Source organism: Salvelinus namaycush, chromosome 3 (assembly GCF_016432855.1).
Source record: "Salvelinus namaycush isolate Seneca chromosome 3, SaNama_1.0, whole genome shotgun sequence".
Classification (NCBI taxonomy): domain Eukaryota; kingdom Metazoa; phylum Chordata; class Actinopteri; order Salmoniformes; family Salmonidae; genus Salvelinus; species Salvelinus namaycush.
In genome coordinates, this window is record NC_052309.1 from 46,640,442 (window position 1) to 46,661,102 (window position 20,661).

General features: G+C 43.0%; 1 protein-coding gene across 1 annotated transcript in view; it reads left to right on the plus strand.

Annotated features, from left to right (window-relative positions):
* Window positions 1–9,463, plus strand: part of LOC120043894 (myotonin-protein kinase) — a 29,247-nt gene extending 19,784 nt beyond the window's left edge. The window contains exons 12-15 of the mRNA XM_038988497.1: window positions 302–399; window positions 8,090–8,142; window positions 8,738–8,923; window positions 9,362–9,463. Coding sequence (XP_038844425.1) covers window positions 302–399; window positions 8,090–8,142; window positions 8,738–8,923; window positions 9,362–9,463 — 439 coding nt within the window. The remainder of the gene's footprint in view (window positions 1–301; window positions 400–8,089; window positions 8,143–8,737; window positions 8,924–9,361) is intronic.
* The last annotated feature ends 11,198 nt before the right edge of the window (window positions 9,464–20,661 follow it).

Genomic DNA, 20,661 nt, shown 5'->3' on the forward strand with positions numbered 1-20,661 from the left:
ACGGACAGACAGACAGACAGACAGACAGACAGACAGACAGACAGACAGACAGACAGACAGACAGACAGACAGACAGACAGTGAGACAGACAGACAGACAGACAGACAGATACAGGTACGTTGATATGGGGCATTTATTGCAGTATTGCTCTACTGCTAAAAATGGGTCTCCCTCACCTTTCCCTTCAGACTTGACAGCTCTGACATCTAGGTAATGTACATGTATGTTATGATGTAATTTGATATTCAGCTACATATTCATAGCCAATACCAGAGCTGACCGTATCCACTTATCTCCATAGACGGCTACATGAGGCAGAGAAGAGGAATGGAGAGCTGGAGAAAGAGATGGAGAGTCTAAGGGTGGAGATCGGGGGCCTGAAGTCCTCCAAGGAGACAGGCAAGGGACACAGCACTCATCCCTCCTCATCTCTTCTTAAAAAAAACAAATACCTGAATCATTGCCTGTTCTATCATCCTCCCTTGGGTTTCTGTTCCATCCATTTGACAGATCATTTTGAACCTGTGGCCTCTCTCGTCAAGTTCAGTAAGATAAGGTCTGGGTTGTGTTTATTAAGGCACACAACGGGAAAAGTTTTAAATCGCTTTGCAACGGAAAACTAAAATGAACATTTATTTTTGGACACATCCAACTAGCCCCTCCCTTTTTCAGTAAGTGTTCTTACATTTGATGCCTAATGAACACAACCCTTGTATTGTGTACAGCATTAACTCATCCTGTAGACATCTATTGGATATAGCATCTCTTCACAAGCAGCAGTGTCTAACATCAAGACAAATGTGAGATGGTAGGAATTCCAGACCATATGAGCCACATACTGTGAAAAAAGAGTGTTGCATAGCAGGAGCATAGCAGGAGCAGCATCTGCTTATGTTGGAACCTTTGGCCAGAACAAAATGATAAATATCCCTTCTAAAAATAGGTCTGGTATGCAGTCGTTGGCCCTCCCTGACAATAAATCAATACAGCATTATGAGCTTTATAAAGAAGCAGTATTAGGGGGTCTCCCTCCTCTCCGGGGAAGGTTTCTAATGGATGGATGGCTGGTGGGGCAGACCTTTGGTAGGGCAGGTGCTCAATGTGGAAAAAGCCCCCCCACACACACACACAAAAAGAGTTCCATTCATTAAAAAAATAGTTTTCTACTGCTCCTGTAGCCAAGATCTCCAATATTTTTAACCCATCACATATTGTAGGCTAAGCAAGCTAGAACCACCACAGTAGCTCTCGAAAACTCTAGGCGGCATTCTGCCTTCTCCCTACAGTTTTCAGCCATTAGCTTCGCCCAAGACTACCTCATGTGAACTACAATCCCAACGCTGTCTAGAAACGTCAAATAATCATCACTTGCGATATGGCTTTCGAAACACATGGCCCTTATCTTTCACCAGCATGAAATAATCCTTCAAATAAATAAGAGGTGTTCAAAGCATGTTAGATAGCTAATTATCACGGGTGGTCGCCTCTTGTCTTCCGTAAAAAAAGCGCTGTAACATGGAGATATGGCCGTGTGGGAACACTAACCCTATAAAGGTGTGTATCAATTTAACCTTTAGTTTTTTTTCTTCTTTTTTTTCTCTCGCTTATATGAAAGATAAGGTCCTTCTGCTTCCAAAACCGTACCGCAAGCGACGTGTGCTAATGTTCAGATTCAGCGATGTGGCTCTTAACAAAACTCCCCCGTACAGAAGACGCCTTCGTCCAATGACTCTTATGTGTAATGTAATAGAACTGAGTGGCATGATCGGTGGGCTACAGCTGATGTAGCCCACCACAGTAGTGTTTCTAGCAAAGATCGTTTAGTTTAAACTAACTTGCTTTTACCTGTGGTTCTAGCCCTTGATCATGACTCTCAGTTCCACTACATTCCACATAAGAGTCATTGGTAGAGGTCTTCTGTAAGAGGGAGTTTTGTTAAGAGCCCCCGACTGTCACGCCCTGACCTTAGAGAGCCTTTTTATTTCTCTATTTGGTTAGGTCAGGGTGTGATTTGGGGTGGGCATTCTAGTTTGTATATTTCTTTGTTGGCCGGGTAGGGTTCCCAATCAGAGGCAGCTGTCTATCGTTGTCTCTGATTGGGGATCATACTTAGGCAGCCCCTTTTCCCACCTTCAGTTGTGGGATCTTGTTTTCTGTTTAGTGTCTGTGCCTGATAGAACTGTTCGCTTTCGTTTTTTTTGTCTTTGTTATTTTGTTTTGGTGTCATCAATAAAAAGATGACACCATGTACGGACGATGTACGCCTATCACGCTGCGCCTTGGTCCACTCTTCCTTCTACAAACGAGAGCCGTTACACCGACGCTCAATCTGAACATTAGCATACGTCGCTTGCAGTTCGGTTTTGGAAGCAGAAGGACTTTATCTTTCATATTAGCAAGAAATAATTTTCAAAACACAAAAGGTTGAATAGATACACACCTTGTTTCCACACGGCCATATTTCCATGTTAGAGCGCTTGTTTATGGAAAACAGACGGAAGGTAGCGTGGACTACCTGTGCTAATTGTAGCTCTGTGTCTCCGAACACCTGTGTGTAAATGGACGGACACCACAAACGTCTTGTCACTGAAAAATACTGTCGGTTGTAACTAGGTTAAAACTGTGCAGTAAGTGTGTGTTTTGCATTTGTGAAATAATTTTGATGTGATATGAAAGTAAAGGGGTTTATGTTTCTAGAATCGTACCGCAATTGAGAATCAATTCACGTTTAGATGGAGTATTTGGCTGTTTTGGCTTCCAGAGCCAAATCGCCTTTAAACAGAACATGTAAGGGACATTATTGGGATACATCTGCTGATCATCGCGAATGTAGGCTAGATGAATCAGCTTCCCTGTCCCTTACCATGAGACACCATATACGTAGGTACTAGCAACTCCAAAGTAACCTACTACTGAAGATCACTGTGTGGGGATGAATGGAGATAAGATGAAAGAAGATGGTGGACAAGGAAAAACTGAAAAAAGTGGAACATATTATGAATAAATATGGAGTGGGGGATTACATAAGCCTTCTGGAAGATCTGGTGAAGGAGAAGATGGCAGATAAGGAGAAATGTGGAATATGTTTTGAGGGAATGTGGAATGGAGGATCGCACAGAACTTTTGGAAGAGCTAGAGAAGGAAAGTGAACGTGAAGAGAGTGAGGGGGAATCCATTGTGGTGGCAGGTGCAGTGATGACCGCCGAGAAGGAGCTGAGTGTAGAGGGAAGCGGTGTGGTGTGGAAGGTTGGCACCAAGTGCAAAAAGAGGGATACGTGCTCCAGTAGCTCATAGATGGAACCTGCGGTGAGTAAGAAAAGTGCTAATATTATTTTGATGAGCTACTGACATTGACTTGGCTGTAGCAAGCAGCCTGGCAAGACACATGTTAGCCAAATGACTTATCAGGGGCTAGAGTGGCTAACGTCACTTAGCTAACATTAGCTGGATAGCTAGCTAGTGACATCAACATGCAAATATAGATGTGGATACTGTAGTTGAAATGTCAAACACAGCTGGGAAACCATCATTTCTGGAGACATGTAGGAATGGCGTGTCGCGTTGAATGACAAAGGAGCTGATTAACTGACACTGCCATTCCAAAATGGCTGCTGTTGCTTCTGCATGAGGACAAAAAGGAAAGTTTTCCAGTAAAAATAGCATTCCTTCAAGTCCTTCAATCATCTCAGTGTAACAGTTGGGATAATGGGACAATTCGGAGTACAACGCATTTCTCATCCCTGGATTGAGGCATGTTTTTCAAGCCATCCGTGGTGTCTTAATATACACAGTAATGCTGTCCGACCCTAGTACAGCTGTAAGCAAGTGGGTCAGATCTGCTGGCTAGCTATATTATAGGTTACTGTGCAGTGAAGTTAATCCATATGAAGTAGAAAAGTTCATATATACCTCAGTGTGTACAGTAAATCTCTGCTTTACCAGTACTATCTAATGCTACTGCACAGCCTTTGTTACCAAATGCGAAGCTGTCTCCAAAACTGTCTCTACAGTAATAATCCTAAGTGATCAAAGCGAGTGTGTGCTTGCTAGCCAATGTGATACAAAATCCTGCAAAGTAAAATCAAAACGTGCAAACTACAGTTCAAATAAAGTTGTAAGTATACAACATAATTATGTTTTAATTAGCTAGCTAGCTTGCTTTCAAATATGATAAATTGAGTGTATATAGCTAGTGAAATTAGTTTATCCCTCAATTTTGCACTTCTGTGTCTAGCAGAGTAGCATTCTGTGCTATCTAACAGACACCAAATGTGAGAACTAATATTGTAGTTGCCTATATGGTATTTTGTCTTAGGCTACCCATCCAAGCCCCCCTCTGCTCTGCATGGCCACAGAAGGGAAACCATGGTCAGACAGACGCCATGCAAAATCTTTTCAGCCTCTTGAGGGGGAAGAGGCGCTGTCGTGTCCTCTTCACAACTCTATGGGTGTGTGTGGACCATGTTAATTCCTTAGTGATGTGTACACCATTGAACTTCAAGCTGCATACCACCAACTGCTGGCTTGCCTCTAAAGCTAAGCAGGGTTGGTCCTGGTCGGTTCCAGGATGGAAGACCAGATGCTGCTGGAAGTGGTGTTGGAGGGCCAGAATGAGGCACTCTTTCATCTGGTAAAAAAATATATAGATATCCCAATGACCCAGGGCAGTGATTGGAGATGTTGCCCTGTGTAGGGTGCTGTTTTTCAGATGGGATGTTAAACGGGTGTCCTGACTCTCTGTGGTCACTGAAGATTCCATGGCACTTATCGTAAGAGTAAGTCCGTTAACCCCAGTGTCCTGGCTAAATTCCCAATCTGACCCTCATACCATCATAGCCTCCTTATTATCCCCAGCTTCCAATTTGCTCATTCATCCCCCCACCTCTCCCCTGTAACTATTCCCCAGGTTGTTGCTGTAAATAACAATTTATTCTCAGTCAATTTACTTGGTAAAATAAGAGCTAAATAAAATGAAGCTCTCGACCCGCTCCACTACAGCCCTGTGAATGGGGGCGTGCTCGCCCCTCTGTTTCCTGAAGTCCATGATCAGCGTCTTTGTCTTGCTGACGTTGAGGGAGAGGTTGTTGTACTGGCACCACATTGCCAGGTCTCTAACATCCTCCATATAGGCTGCCTCATCGTCGTCGGTGATTTGTTCTACCACCTTCGTGTCGTCAGCCATCTTGATGATGGTGTTGGAGTCATGCGCGGCCACTCAATCGTGGTTAAACAGGGAGTACAAGAGAGTTCTAAGCACACAACCCTGAGGGGCCCCCGTGTTGATGGTCAGCATGGCGGATGTGTTGTTGCCTACTCTCACCACGGCCCGTCAGGATGTCCAGGATCCAATTGCAGAGGGAGGTGTTCAGTCACATGGTCCTGGTCCTGAGCTTGGTGATGAGCTTAGAGGGGACTATGGTGTTTAATGCGGAGCTGTAATCAATGAACAGCATTCTTACATAGATATTCCTTTTGTCCAGGTGGGTGAGGGCAGTGTGGAGTGCAATAGAGATTCAGACATGCAAACTAGTCACCTTTCGGCGAAATTCTCCGTTTTGAATCCAAAATAGATGACCTACGTGATTCGTGTAGATCTGATCACTACTGGCTGTAAGCAAACGAGTGATACGCAATTGGAGCAATACTGGCTGTATCCAAGGCTCAGCCAATCAATCACATAACAACAGAATGCAGCACGCGACTGAAGAGAGAAGAGACAACCAATTTGCTAGTTACAGCATCAGAGCGCACTCCGGAAAGACCGCAGAGAGTGGAAAGGCAGTTTGGCAGGTGAGAAGCCTGACCACGGAGACAGGGGTGAGGTGATGAAGCATACTCATGAGCTGTAACCGAAAAACAACTGGCATTTGGAAAGTTTGAGGTGAGGGAGAAAGTGTGATGGAACATGTATTGTTAGCATTGTTAAGTATCTTGCTAGCTGGATCTAATTTTCCGTTAGCGAGCCAGAGAAATGTTGAGCAACATTAGCCAACATAACTGATCAAATAATTGAGTTTATTGTGTGAAAATTAGCTGGCTAATAAAGTCAGACAGCTAACATTAGCTAGCTAACGTTACAACATCAGATGAGCTAACGTTAACATTAGTAACTTACAGTGCCTTGCAAAAGTATTCATCCCCCTTGGCGTTTTTCCTATTTTGTTGCATTACAACCTGTAATTTCAATGGATTCTTTTTTTGAATTTTATACAAAATAGTCCAAATTGGTGAAGTGAAAGGAAAAAAATTACTTGTTTCAATAAATAAAAATAATATAAAAAATGGAAAAGTGGTGTGTGCATATGTATTCACCCCCTTTGCTATGAAGCCCCTAAATAAGATCTGATACAACCAATTATCTTCAGAAGTCACATAATTAGTTAAATAAAGTCCACCTGTGTGCAATCTAAGTGTCACGTGATCTGTCACATGATCTCAGTATATATACAAGTGTTCTGAAAGGCCCCAGAGTCTGCAAAACGACTAAGCAAGGGGCACCACCAAGCAAGCGGCAGCATGAAGACCAAGGAGCTCTCCAAACAGGTCAGGGACAAAGTTGTGGAGAAGCAAACTTTGAACATCCCACAGAGCACCATTAAATCCATTATTAAAAAATGGAAAGAATATGGCACCACAACAAACGTGCCAAGTGAGGGCCGCCCACCGAAACTCACGGACCAGGCAAGGAGGGCATTAATCAGAGAGGCAACAAAGAGACCAAAGATAACCCTGAAGGAGCTGCAAAGTTCCACAGCGGAGATTGGAGTATCTGTCCATAGGTCCACTTTAAGCCGTACACTCCACAGAGCTGGGCTTTACGGAAGAGTGGCCAGAAAAAAATCCATTGCTTAAAGAAAAAAATAAGCAAACACGTTTGGTGTTTGCCAAAAGGCATGTGGGAGACTCCCCAAACACATGGAAGAAGGTACTCTGGTCAGATGAGGCTAAAATGTAGCTTTTTGGCCAATAAGGAAAATGTGATGTCTGGCGCAAACCCAACACCTCTCATCACCCCGAGAATATCATCCCCAGCATGGTGGTGGCAGCATCATGCTGTGGGGATGTTTTTCATAGGCAGGGACTGTGAAGCTGGTCAGAATTGAAGGAATGATGGATGGTGCTAAATACAGGGCAATTCTTGAGGGAAACCTGTTTCAGTTTCCAGAGATTTGAGACTGGGACGGACGTTCACCTTCCAGCAGTACAATGACCCTAAGCATACTGCTAAAGCAACACTCGAGTGGTTTAAAGGGAAAACAATCAAATGTCTTGGAATGGCCTAGTCAAAGCCCAAACCTCAATCCAATTGAGAATCTGTGGTATGACTTAAAGATTGCTGTACACCAGCTGAACCCATCCAACTTGAAGGAGCTGGAGCAGTTTTGCCTTGAAGAATGGGCAAAAATCCCAGTGGCTAGATGTGCCAAGCTTATGGAGACATACCCCAAGAGACTTGCAGCTGTAAATGCTGCAAAGGTTGGCTCTACAAAGTATTGACTTTGGGGGGGTGAATAGGTTTGCATGCTCGTTTTCAGTTTTTATGTCTTATTTCTTGCTTGTTTCACAATAAAACATATTTTTAATTGTCAAAGTGGTAGGCATGCTGTGTAAATCAAATTTAAAAAATCTAATTGTATTCCAGGTTGTAAGGCAACAAAATAGGAAAAATGCCAAGGGGGGTGAATACTTTTCGCAAGCTCTCTCTCTCTCTCTCTCTCTCTCTCTCTCTCTCTCTCACTTTCACACACCGATTCACTCACGCAATCACTCACTCCTGCTGAAATTGTTGTTGCTATGTCTTTTTCACATGGATGGCAAAGTCAGCTGGCTCACCAGCCGTGCTCCCACCCAAAACAGTCGCCTGCAACAGTGACGCTACATAGTCCTTTGCCACGTCCAGTAGGCAAACGTTGTGGAACGTTGCAGATAGAAATGTCATGAATAGAGCTGACACGATAGAGCTAATCCCCAATTCTGGGTGACAGACAACCATATCTGTTCTATAACGTTCCTGTAACGTTTCACCATCCTGAACAGGCCCCTGCTCTCTTGGGCTGTTCTAATACACCTCTCTCTTCTCCAATCACAGAACTGCGTGTCTGCCCGTCGTCTCTTTCTCTGCCTGCCCACTGTCTGGACAATGTAAGCCTTACTCACGCTCTCTCTCTCACTCTTTCTCTCTCTCCCTCTGAGATTATCAAAGGCTTTCTGAGGGCATACAAAACACATGTTTGGCTGTCTGCTCTGTCAGTTTGGAAACGTCTTGTTTTATCAAGTAATATTAGCCCTGTTTGGGGTATATACAGAGAATGCGTGTACATTTTCATGAGGATATAGAGGTAATGTAAAGAGAAGAAAACAAGCTCTTTCCTCCCTCACAATCGACACCAACCCCTATTTATGCTCCTGCAATGTATCCCACTTTATTTGGATAGTCCTCTATAGATGGTTCATACAATTTGCTGGTCTGTACCACTTGATGGTGTTAGGGGTAGGGTGAGATTGGATAAATGTGGCCTGTAAACCATCTGTAGAGTACTATCGAAATAAAATGTTACAAATGCAGTCTTTTGCACGCATCACAGCACAGCATGCCACACTCGCCTGGGTCTAAATTGCCTGGGGAAAAATATTTTGCAGCATTCAATTGAATTCACCAATGCCACGTGTCTTCATCATCCCCAGGGAAATAAACATATATTTTGTGTCTGCCTTTCTTTCACGGATTTTGTCCCAGGCGAGTGCGGCATGCTGTGCTGTGCTGTGCTGTGACTCGCACACAAAAAAAGACTGCATCTGTACCCTGGCCTGCAATCCTGTTCAGTGGCTGACTGTGAGTGTGTTTCAGGGGAAAAGATCACCCCCTGCCTGTCACTACCCGCTGGTGATCCCTCTCCACCGCCACCTGCTGCTGTTCCACAGGGTAGGAAATGGCAACATCTACATGGGGACTAGAAACAATGCTTTCATCCTAAATGATACCCTATTCCCTATTTAGTGTGCTACTTTTGACCAGGGCCCATAGGGGTCTGGTCAAACGTAGTGCACTATATAGGAAATAGGTTAGCCATTTGGGACACACAGTGGTTCAAATCTTTAGAGTGATATATGCTTGATGAAAAAATGACTTATTTCCTCTTGTTTCCTCTTCATGTTCTCTATCCCTCCCTTACTGACTGCATCTTTTCTTCTCTGCGCTCACTTGCACTCTCTCCCCATCCTTACCACAATGTCTCCACCTTTCTCTCTCCCTCTCTTCTGCCTTTCCCTCATGTTTTTCCCCTTGTATGCCCCCCTCTCCCTCCCCCCCTCTCCTTTCCCTCTCTCGCCTCCTCTCTCTTCATCTCATTCTCTCTCTCAGGTGCGCTGGCCACAGGAGAGGACTGAGTCCTACCTGTTGGTGTGTGCGGAGGGGGGAGAGCCCCAAGCCTGGGACAGACACTGCTGTGCTGAAATCTCCTGAACCCCCCACCCCACCACCCCCACCCTCACTATAGTGGGGAATGACAGACTTCTCTATTCCAACGAGGAGTCCTATTACAGTATCTTGGAATGAGAGAGTTTTGAGTATGGTGGGTGGGTGCTAAAGACAATGCTACTCATGGCACTGAGCAGAGTACTGGGGCATAAATAAACTGAGAGCAATGGGGACAGCAGAACTGGAAACTTGCAGGCAGTTGGACAGACATGGGAAAGCTAATGACTGTCACTAGAAGGAATGAGGAGATGTAAATAATCAAATGAAGGACATCTCCTGAACTACCAATCGGACAGAGGTAAAAGCGAACATTGAAAACAAAGAAAACACCATAGGAAAAAGACATTGCTGGTTTGAGTGACAGCCAGAGGGGCCAATCAGCCTCCTCCATAAGCCAACACTCTCCAGCCCACCTGGACATTGATGCATTTTGCCCAATATTAGTGGCATGACTTATTAACAGCACCATCTAATGGTTATTCACTGTTTGAGTTCTCCTTTGTACTTTGTATCTATGCATCTAAGAGTGGATTGTGTTGAGTCTGAGAGATATTTGTTGCACTAATCTAGAGGCTCTGATTTAAAGGCATTTTAGATAAGCCTGTTTGGAGTACATAAATCACAGCTACAGTACAATATTGAGCGAGCGCTGACTGAAGTTTAAGGATAGAGTAACCTTGTCCCCAGGCTATTGGGAACAGCGCATGTAAGCCTGGGATATCAACGAGACTTAAACACCGCGAGACTTCCGGGAATGCTTGCCAAACAGACCAAACAAACCAGGCCGGAGGTTGGGGTTTGAGAAGAAAATGATTTCTTAGTTGTTCATTTTCTCGAAATCTAAAGGCACAACCTAGATTCGAGCCAATGTCTTAAGTAGTTGAACATGTTACTAATCCAACCTTATGAAAATGACAACTTATATTGAAGGAGTGGCTTTGATTTGACAGCCTGCACATGCAGTTCAGCCCGAGACGACCTTTAGACCTGGGCTGCGGTCCAAACACTTAAAAGATACATCCTCGTCCACTTACCCTCGCCTTAAGCCCTTGGGGGAATCCCTGTCGCCATCTTGGAGGGTGGTCCAAATGATTAGCCAAGCAAGGGAAGTTTGCATCGTAAGCCCCTCAGCCCTCGTTTTTAGTCGGCTTTGCGAGTGTACAATTATGTTCACTCCGGGGCCTGAAACTCCCCATAATTCAATTTGCGACGTTTACACATCCGCTAAGAAAAGTCTGCGAAAACTTAAAAAGAAACATCAATGGAGAAGTCAACATAAAAGTGTAAGTAAAAACGAATGCAAATAAGTTAGAAATTCTGCTACTAATGCACATGACGGCACAAACACGTCTCGTAAAAAGTAAATATGTTTTTGTTTGGTTATCTTTTGGAAATTGTCGAAATAAAACATTTTCCTTCAGAAGTTCCAGCCAGGTTAACGTTAGTTAGGTATTCATTTGCTAGCTATTATACAGTAGGCGTATAATAATAATTATATATTTAATATACACTACCGTTTAAAAGTTTGGCGTCACTTAGAAGTGTCCTTGTTTTTGAAAGAAAAGCACATTTTTTGTCCATTAAAATAACAGCAAATTGATCAAAAATACAATGTAGACATTGTTAATGTTGTAAAGGACTATTGTTGCTTGAAACGATTGATTTCTTATGGAATATCTACAGAGGCGTACAGAGGCCCATTATCAGCAACCATCACTCCTGTGTTCCAATGGCACGTTGTGTTAGCTAATCCCAGTTTATCATTTTAAAAGTCTAATTGATTATTAGAAAACACTTTTGCAATTATCTTAGTACACTGTTCTGATTAAAGAAGCAATACAACGGGCCTTCTTTTGAATAGTTGAGTATCTGGAGCATCAGCATTTGTGGGTTCGATTACAGGCTCTAAATGGCCAGAAACAAAGAACTCTCTTCTGAAACTCATGTCTATTCTTGTTCTGAGAAATGAAGGCTATTCCATGCAAGAAATTGCCAAGAAACTCAAGATCTCGTACAACGCTGTGTACTACTCCCTTCACAGAACGGCACAAACTGTCTCTAAACAGAATAGGAAGAGGAGTGGGAGGCCCCGGTGCACAACTGAGCAAGAGGACAAGTACATTAGAGTGTCTAGTTTGAGAAACAGAAGCCTCACAAGTCCTCAACTGGCAGCTTCATTAAATAGTACCCGAAAAACACCAGTCTCAACGTCAACAGTGAAGAGGCGACTCCGGGATGCTGGCCTTCTAGGCACAGTTCCTCTGTCCAGTGTCTGTGTTCTTTTGCCCAACTTAATCTTTTATTTTTATTGGCCAGTCTGAGATATGGCTTTTTCTTTGCAACTCTTCCTTTTGGGTGGAAGTGTCTGGGAACGAGGTTAAGGATAGAGAGATCTGAGGCAAGTGTGTCTGTTAACATTTTCTGGCGTTGTCAAGTTAGAATTAGGTCTGGACCAGGATGTTACATGCAGCTTGCTGACACTGAGCCTTCCTACAAACAGGAAGGCTAAGCACCATAATGACCTGGACCAGAGATAGGTTACACTATAGATGATGTGTACTAAAAATACATGTTGGAGAGCTATGGGACATAAGTCCAGTATAGCCAAGTAACCAACACAAGGCTATTGGTTTGAATCTCAAACTATGTGTCCTGTGCTAGCTATTATGCTGTCAAAATACTTGTGTATATACTCCTTGCTGTTTGGTAAGCCATTTTAAATCATATAGGCCTAAAATGTTCCTTTGGACATTGAGGCATGTAAGAGAATTATACTGGATTTTGAGAGAAACCGTATAGAGTACCACAGTATGAGTCATAATACCCACAAAACCTAGTGGTCAAATAGGGAAATGGTTCCAATCGTTTTTTCCACCATTCGATTTTAGAAACACTTATAATAAGGGCTGTGTTTTGTGTAGGCTTACCCTTACCCTTTTTGATAGATGTGTAAATCTCTCTAGGACAAGGTGACTTTTATCTTTCTATTTGCCTGTTTGACATCTAGGTTTATGGGTATTATGACACCTTCACCGTGGGGCTGTATATTACAAAATATGCACTGTATACTGTAGGTTGCAAGGCCTTTTGTATTTGAGCAATACTTGAGATGTACATGAGGAAGAGCACGATTGTCACTCACTGGGTACTATAAAAGGTCATACATTTGTGACTACATTTTGTTTTAAATAGGTGTCATTATACACGGAGTATACAAAAGATTAAGAACACCTGCACTTTCCATGACATAGACTGACCAGGTGAATCCAGGTGAAGGCTATGATCCCTTATTGATGTAACTTGTTAAATCCACTTCAATCTGTGTAGGTGAAGGGGAGGAGACAGGTTAAAGAAGGATTGTTAAACCTTGAGACAATTGACACAGATTGTGTATGTGTGCCACTCAGAGGGTGAATGGGCAAGACAACATATTTAAGAGCTTTTGAACGGGGTATGGTAGTAGGTGCCAAGCACACCGATTTATGTCAAGAACTGAAACGCTGCTGGGTTTTTCACGCTCAACAGTTTGCTGTGTGTTTCAAGAATGGTCCACCACCCAAAGGACATCCAGCCAACTTGACACAACTGTGGGAAGCATTGGAGTCAACATGGGCCAGCATCCCTGTGGAATGCTTTCGACACTTTGAGTCCATGCCGCAACGGATTGCGGCTCTTCTGAGGGCAAAAGGGAGGGGGGCGGGTTGCAACTCAGCATTAGGAAGGTGTTCCTAATGTTTGGTATGCTCAGTTTATATATATGTTGTATTACTGAGATGCCTTAACGTTCAATTGCTCATATTTAATCATCTTTTGGAAACAATATGAATTATACTAATAAAATCTTTATTATGGATCTATCTCGCTTGGCTCATGAATGAAGTACGACATAGCCTATAGTGCCCCTATGTGGTCGAACAATTATGAAACGCTTTGTCAAACATGCATATTTTTAAGGGAATTATTACTTTTTGCTGTGATAACTACAATACATGGCCAAAAGTATGTGCAAAAGCACCCCTTCAAACTAGTGGATTCGGCTATTTCAGCCACACCCGTTGCTGACAGATGTATAAAATCAAGCACACAGGCATGCAATCTCCATAGACAAACATTGGCAGTAGAATGGCCTTACTGAAGAGCTCAATGACTTTCAACGTGGTGCCGTCATATGATGCCACCTTTCCAACAAGTCAGTTCGTAAAAATGTATGCCCTGCTGTAGCCTCCCCGGTCAACTGTAAGTGATGGTATTGGGAAGTGAAAAACTCTAGAAGCAACAACGGCTCACCCGAGAAGTAGTAGGCCACACAAGCTTACAGAACGGGTCCGCAGAGTGCTGAAACGTGTAGCACGTAAAAATCGTCTGTCCTTGGTTGCAACACTCTCTACTGAGTTCCAAACTGCCTCTGGAAGCAACATCAGCACAATAACTGTTCCTCCGGAGCTTCATGAAATGGGTTTCCATGGCCAAGCAGCCGCACACAAGCCTAAGATCATCATGCTTAATGCCAAGCGTCGGATGGAGTGGTGTTAAACTTGCCGCCATTGGACTTTGGAGCAGTGGAAACGCGTTTTCTGGAGTGATGAATCACGCTTCACCATTTGATAGTCCGACGGACGAGTCAGGTTTGGTGGGTTATCACCTCTCAGTGTCTGTGGACCATGATTTATGGGCATGAAGAAGAGCAGGGAAGAGCTTAAAACGTAGATGATAGTCCACCGACGCTAAGACGTGATAGTTGTATTAGTCCCATTGTAACATAGCTAGTGGCTCTGAGACCATCATCCATGGGGGATACACAACCCGAATATGCACCTCCCCATAATCCCCAACCAACGCCCCTCCGGTACGCGTCCTCTATTCATTTGAATGTGTTGACAGTTGAAAACATTGCTTGAGCTTTACTGAGAATTTGAAAAGTATGAAAGCCAATTATGCAATATTCTAGAACACTGCTGTGCGTATGCGTAGGATGAATTCGGATTTCCTTCTTCTGTAACCTGTTTCGACATCTATCCAACATATTAGCCCAACACATTATACATTTCTGAAATCTTCAAGATGTTTCCTATGAAACATTATTATAAGCATTATAAGCATTATTTATGACAGTTTTAGAACCTTCTATAGAAAGGTTTGTGGTCATACGCACATCCTTACAAAGGTAGGTGCTGGGGTAATAAAGAATAATTGCAAAGAAAAACTAGGAAGAAAATTGCCAACCATGTGGAAGTCAAAATGAATAGGTCTTTAATGTCTGTCTCAGGAAAGTCCAGGACTTCCCCCAGCCATCCTATGAGGGAAGAACCATCCTCTTTCTCCTCTGGGTCCCCAATGAATAAAGTGCATTTGGAAAGTATTCAGACTCCTTGACTTTTTCCACATTTTGTTACGTTACAGCCTTATTCTAAAATTGATTAAATAGTTTTTCCCCTCATCAATCTACACACAATACCCCATAATGACAAAATAAAAACAGGTTTTTAGATTTTTTGCAAATTTGTATTAAAAAGAAAATCTTGAAATATCACGTTTACGTCAGACCCTTTACTCAGTACTTTGTTGAAGCACCTTTGGCAGCAATTACAGCCTTGAATCTTTTTGGGTATGATGCTACAAGCTTGGCACACCTGTATTTGGGGAGTTTCTCCCATTCTTCTCTGCAGATCCTCTCAAGCTATGTCAGGTTGAATAGGGAGCATTGCTGCAGAGCTAATTTCAGGTCTCTCCAGAGATATTCTATCGGGTTCAAGTCCAGGCTCTGGCTGAGCCACTCAAGGACATTCAGAGACTTGTCCTAAAACCACTCCTGCGTTGTCTTGGATGTGTGCTTAGGGTCGTTGTCCTGTTGGAAGGCGAACCTTCGCCCCAGTCTGAGGTCCTGAGCACTCTGGAGCAGGTTTACATCAAGGATCTCTCTTTACTTTGCTCTGTTCATCTTTCCCTCGATACTGACTAGTCTCCCAGTCCCTGCCACTGAAAAACATCCCCACAGCATGATGCTGCCACCACCATGCTTCCCCGTAGGGATGGTGCCAGGTTTCCTCCAGACGTGACGCTTGGCATTCAGGCAAAAAAGTTCAATCTTGGTTTCATCAGGCCAGTGAATCTTGTTTCCCATGGTCTGAAAGTCTTTAGGTGTCTTTTGGCAAACTCCAAACAGGCTGTCATGTGCCTTTTTCTGAGGAGTGGCTTCTGTCTGGCTACTCTACCATAAAGGCCTGATCGTGGAGTGCTGCAGAGATAGTTGTCCTTCTGGAAGGTTCTCCCATCTCCTCAGAGGAACTCTGGAGCTCTGTCAGTCACCCGTGTGTTCTTGTTCACCTTCCTGACCAAGGCTCTTCTCCTCTGATTGCTCAGTTGGCCTGGCGGCCAGCTCTAGAAAGAGTCTTGGTGGTTCCAAACTTCTTCCATTTAAGAATGATGGCGGCCACTGTGTTCTTGGGGACCTTCAATGCTGCAGAAAGTTGTTGGTACTCTTCCCCAGATCTGTGCCTCGACACAATCCTGTCACAATCCTGCAATTTCAACTTCTCCCTGACCGTCTGTATTACCTACATGTTTCAAGCCGACCACCATAGTCGCTGTGCCCAAGAATACCAAGGTAACCTGTCTAAATGACTATCGACCCTTAACACTCACAGGAAATGCTTTGAAAGGCTGGTCATTGCTTACATCAACACATCCCAGACACCCTGGACACACTCTAATTTGCATACTGCCCCAACAGATCCACAGAATCACTGGTCACTTTAATAATGTTTACGTACTGCTTGACTCATTTCATATGTATATACTGTATACTATTCTACTGTATTTTAGTCAATGCCACTCCGACATTGCTCGTCCTAATATTTATATATTTCTTAATTCCATTATTTTACATTTAGATTTGTGTATTGTTGTGAATTGTGAGATACTACTACACTGTTGGAGCTAGGAACACAAGCATTTTGCTACACCCGCAATAACATCTGCTAAAATGTGATTTGATTTGAGATGACGCAATCTCTACTACACTGTACAATGCCCTTTCCCACCTGGACAAAAGAAACACCTATGTGAGAATGCTGTTCATTGACTACAGCTCAGCATTCCATAGTGCCCTCGAAATTCATCACTAAGATAAGGTCCCTGGGACTGGATCCTGGACTTCCTGAAGGGCCGCCCTAGGTGGTGAGGGTAGGCAACAACACATCCGGCCCTTCAGGGGAGCGTGCTAAGTCCCCTCCTGGACTCCCTGTTCACTCACGACTGCGTGGCCATGCACGACTCCAACACCATGACTAAGTTTGCAGACGACCCGACGGTGGTAGGCCGGATCACTGACTATGAGACAGCCTATATGGAGAAGGTCAGAGACCTGACAGTGTGGTGCCAGGACAACAACCTCATCGTTAGTAAGACAAAGGAACTGATCGAGGACTACAGGAAACGGAGGGCCGAGCATGCCCCCATTCACATTGACGGGGCTGTAGTGGAGCGGGTCGAGAACTTCAAGTTCCTCTGTGTCCACATCACTAAGGAACTATCATGGTCCAAACACACCAACACAGTTGTGAAGCGGGCATGACAATGCCTCTCCCCCCTCAGGAGGCTGAAAAGATTTGGCATCGGCCCCCAGATCCTCAAAAAGTTCTAGAGCTGCATCATCGAGAGTATCTTGACTGGCTGCATCACCTCTTGGTATCCGACCGCAAGGCGTAACAGAGGGTAGTGCGTACGGTCTTGTACATCACTGGGGCCGATCTCCCTGCCATCCAGGACCTCTATACCAGGCTGTGTCAGAGGAAGGCCCAAAAGTGTGTCAAAAACTCCAGCCATTCAAGCCACAGACTGTTCTCTCTGCTACAGCACAGCAATTAGTACCAGTGCTTCAAGTCTGGAACCAACAAGGCCCTGAACAGCTTCTACCCCCAAGCCATAAGACTGCTAAACAAGACTGCTAAATAGCTAATCAAATGTCTACCCAGACTACCTGCATTTTCTTTAAAAAAAAAATTATTGAACCTTTAAGTAGGCAAGTCAGTTAAGAACAAATTCTTATTTACAATGCCGGCCTACCCCGGCCAAACCTGGACGACGCTGGGCCAATTGTGCACCGCCCTATGGGACTCCCAATCCCGGCCGGATGTGATACAGCCTGGATTCAAACCAGGGACTGTAGTCACGCCTCTTGCACTGAGATGCAGTACCTTAGACCGCTGCTCCACTCTGGAGCATTGCTCTGTTTTTTCACTAACTCACTGCCTTTTTTGCACATACACTGCTGCTACTATCTATTATCTATCCTGTTGCTTAGTCCCTTTACCCCTACCTATATTTACAGTACATAACTAACTCAATTACCTCGTACCCCTGCACATTGCCTCAGTACTGGTACTCACTGTATATAGCCATGTTATTTTCTAATCTAGTTGTTATTCACTGTGTATTCACACTATTTCCCTCTCTCTATATCTATATATATACAGTACCAGTCAAAGTTTGGACACACATACTCATTCAACTGTTTTTCTTTATTTTTACTAGAATAATAGTGAAGACATCAAAACTATGAAATAACACATATGGAATCATGTAGTAACCAAAAAAAGTGTTAAACAAATCCCAAAAATATATTTTAGATTTTAGATTCTTCAAAGTAGCCACCCTTTTCCTTGATGACAGCTTTGCACACTCTTGGCATTCTCTCAACCAGCTTCATGTGGTAGTCACCTTTCAATTAACAGGTGTGCCTTGTTAAAAGTATATTTGTTGAATTTCTTTCCTTTCCTGTGTTTGTTCCAATCAGTTGTGTTGTGACAAGGTAGGGTTGGTATACAGAAGACCATTTGGTAAAAGACCAAGTCCATATTATGGCAAGAACAGCTCAAATAAGCAAAGAGAAACGACAGTCCATCATTACTTTAAGACATGAAGGTCAGTCAATAGGGAAAATGTAAAGAACTTTGACAGTTTCTTCAAGTGTAGTCGCAAAAACATTCAGGCACTATGATGAAACTGGCTCTCATGAAGACCGCTACAGGAAAAGAAGACCCTGCTTAAGACTTGTTTACCTAGCCACTGCCAGCAACCACTAATAACTGTAAAAATAGTAATATTAGTGGTCGTGTCATTAAGTTTTACAATCTCTTTCACATACTTTGAGATGATATGGGGCTGAAATATAAAAATATGCTTGGTAAATATCCCAAAGTGTGGATTGTAGTCTGTGCTTAGACTACTTTCATTGTAAGGAAACAATATTTTTTGTTTTGTTAGGGTGAACTCTCCCTTTAAGCACAATAAAACATGGTAAGGAAACATAAGTAATTAAAACATTTGGGGAATCTACCTCATCAAGCTAAATAAAATGTCACAAAACCATAGTGGTTACAGAACAAGACCAATCCCATGATGCCTCACTACTAGCCTCTAGTTATGAGCTTCAGTCCCTGATTAGAGGGAACAATAAAACAAAATGCAGTGGAAATGGCTTCGAGGTCCAGAGTTGAGTTTGAGGGCTTTAGAGGAATGCTGTAAGAATCCCATGTTTTAGGATTGTTCAACTTCACGTTCTAGTTCAAAACCATATTGCCCATTCTTGTTAGGAGTGTTTCCTGGTTACAGGCAAGTGGCTCATGCATATAGCAAACAGACAGAAAACATATGACCACCGTAGTGTGTAATGTGTATGTGTTTGTATATGGATATATATTATTATTATTATTAAATCAGTGTACAGGTGTGGTTGGAAGTACTTGTTTGAACAATGTTTTATGTTGGACCCCAGATGAGCTTGACTTTAGTTACTATGGATGCAGAGAAATTAAACATCCAATTTGACAAGTTTTATGTTTCAGTCAGACCCTCCTCACTTTTCCTCAAACTCTACTGGTATCTAGAACTGTACCTGTCTCTCCCACTGGTCAAGCAACTAATCAGCTCATTTGTATACTAGTGATATATACAGATACTGTAGCCTTTCAAAACATGTACCCCACCCTCTAAAGCAGTGGTTTTAGAGGGTAAAGTCCCATCCACTGGAATTAGAATTATACTGAACAAAATATAAACGCAAAATGGAACAATTTCAAAGATTTTCCTGAGTTACAGTTTATATGAGGAAATCAGTCAATTTAAATTAATTAAATAGGCTGTAATATATGGATATATGATATATGGATTTCACATGACTACAGATATGCATCTGTTTGGTCACAGATACCTTAAAGAAAATGGGCCTCACAATGGGCCTCGGGATCTTGTCAAAGTATTTTCTGTGCATTCAAATTGCCATCGATAAAATGCAATTGTGTTCGTTGTCTGTAGCTTATGCCTGCCCATACCGTAACCCCACCGCCACCTTGGGGCACTCTGTTCACAAAGTTGACATCAGCAATCTGCTTGCCCACACAACGCGTGGTCTGTGGTTGTGAGGCTGGTTGGACATACTGCTAAATTCTCTCAAATTAAGTTGGAGGCGGTTTATGGTAAATTAGAAATGAACATTCAATCATCTGCAACAGCTATGGTGGACATTCCTGCAATCAGCATGCCAATTGCACGCTCCCTCAAAACTTGAGACATCTGTGGCATTGTGTTGTTTGACAAAACTGCACATTTTAGAGTGGCCTTTTATTGTCCCCAGCACAAGGTGCATCTGTGTAATGATCACGCTGTTTAATCAGCTTCTTGATATGCCACACCTGTCAGGTGGATGGATTATCTTGGCAAATGAGAAATGCTCACTAACAGGGATGTTAACAAATTTGGGCACAAAATTTAAGAGAAATACGTTTTTTGTGCAGATGGAAAATTTCGGGGATCTTTTATTTCAGTTCATAAAACATGGGACCAACACTTTACATGTTGCGTTTATATTTGTGTTCAGTGTTGAAGGCCTTTATTATCCAAAGCTTGGGAAATCCTTTTGGCATTTTAAGCTTCACAACATTTCTTAAAACACAAAACATCACCATGAAACGTCAAACATGCTGTATAAATAAACATCATGCAAAGAAAAAAGAAGCAAGTCAATAAAACGTGGGGGATTGTACAGGTAGGAGGATGGACGGCAAGTACAGGAGGAAAAAGCCTGTGTGCCAGGGATACAGTTCATTTTAAAGCACACATTGATAAGGCATCACTCCACAAAAACATACCATTAACCATTTCCACTCACAGCCTTTTCATCCCCT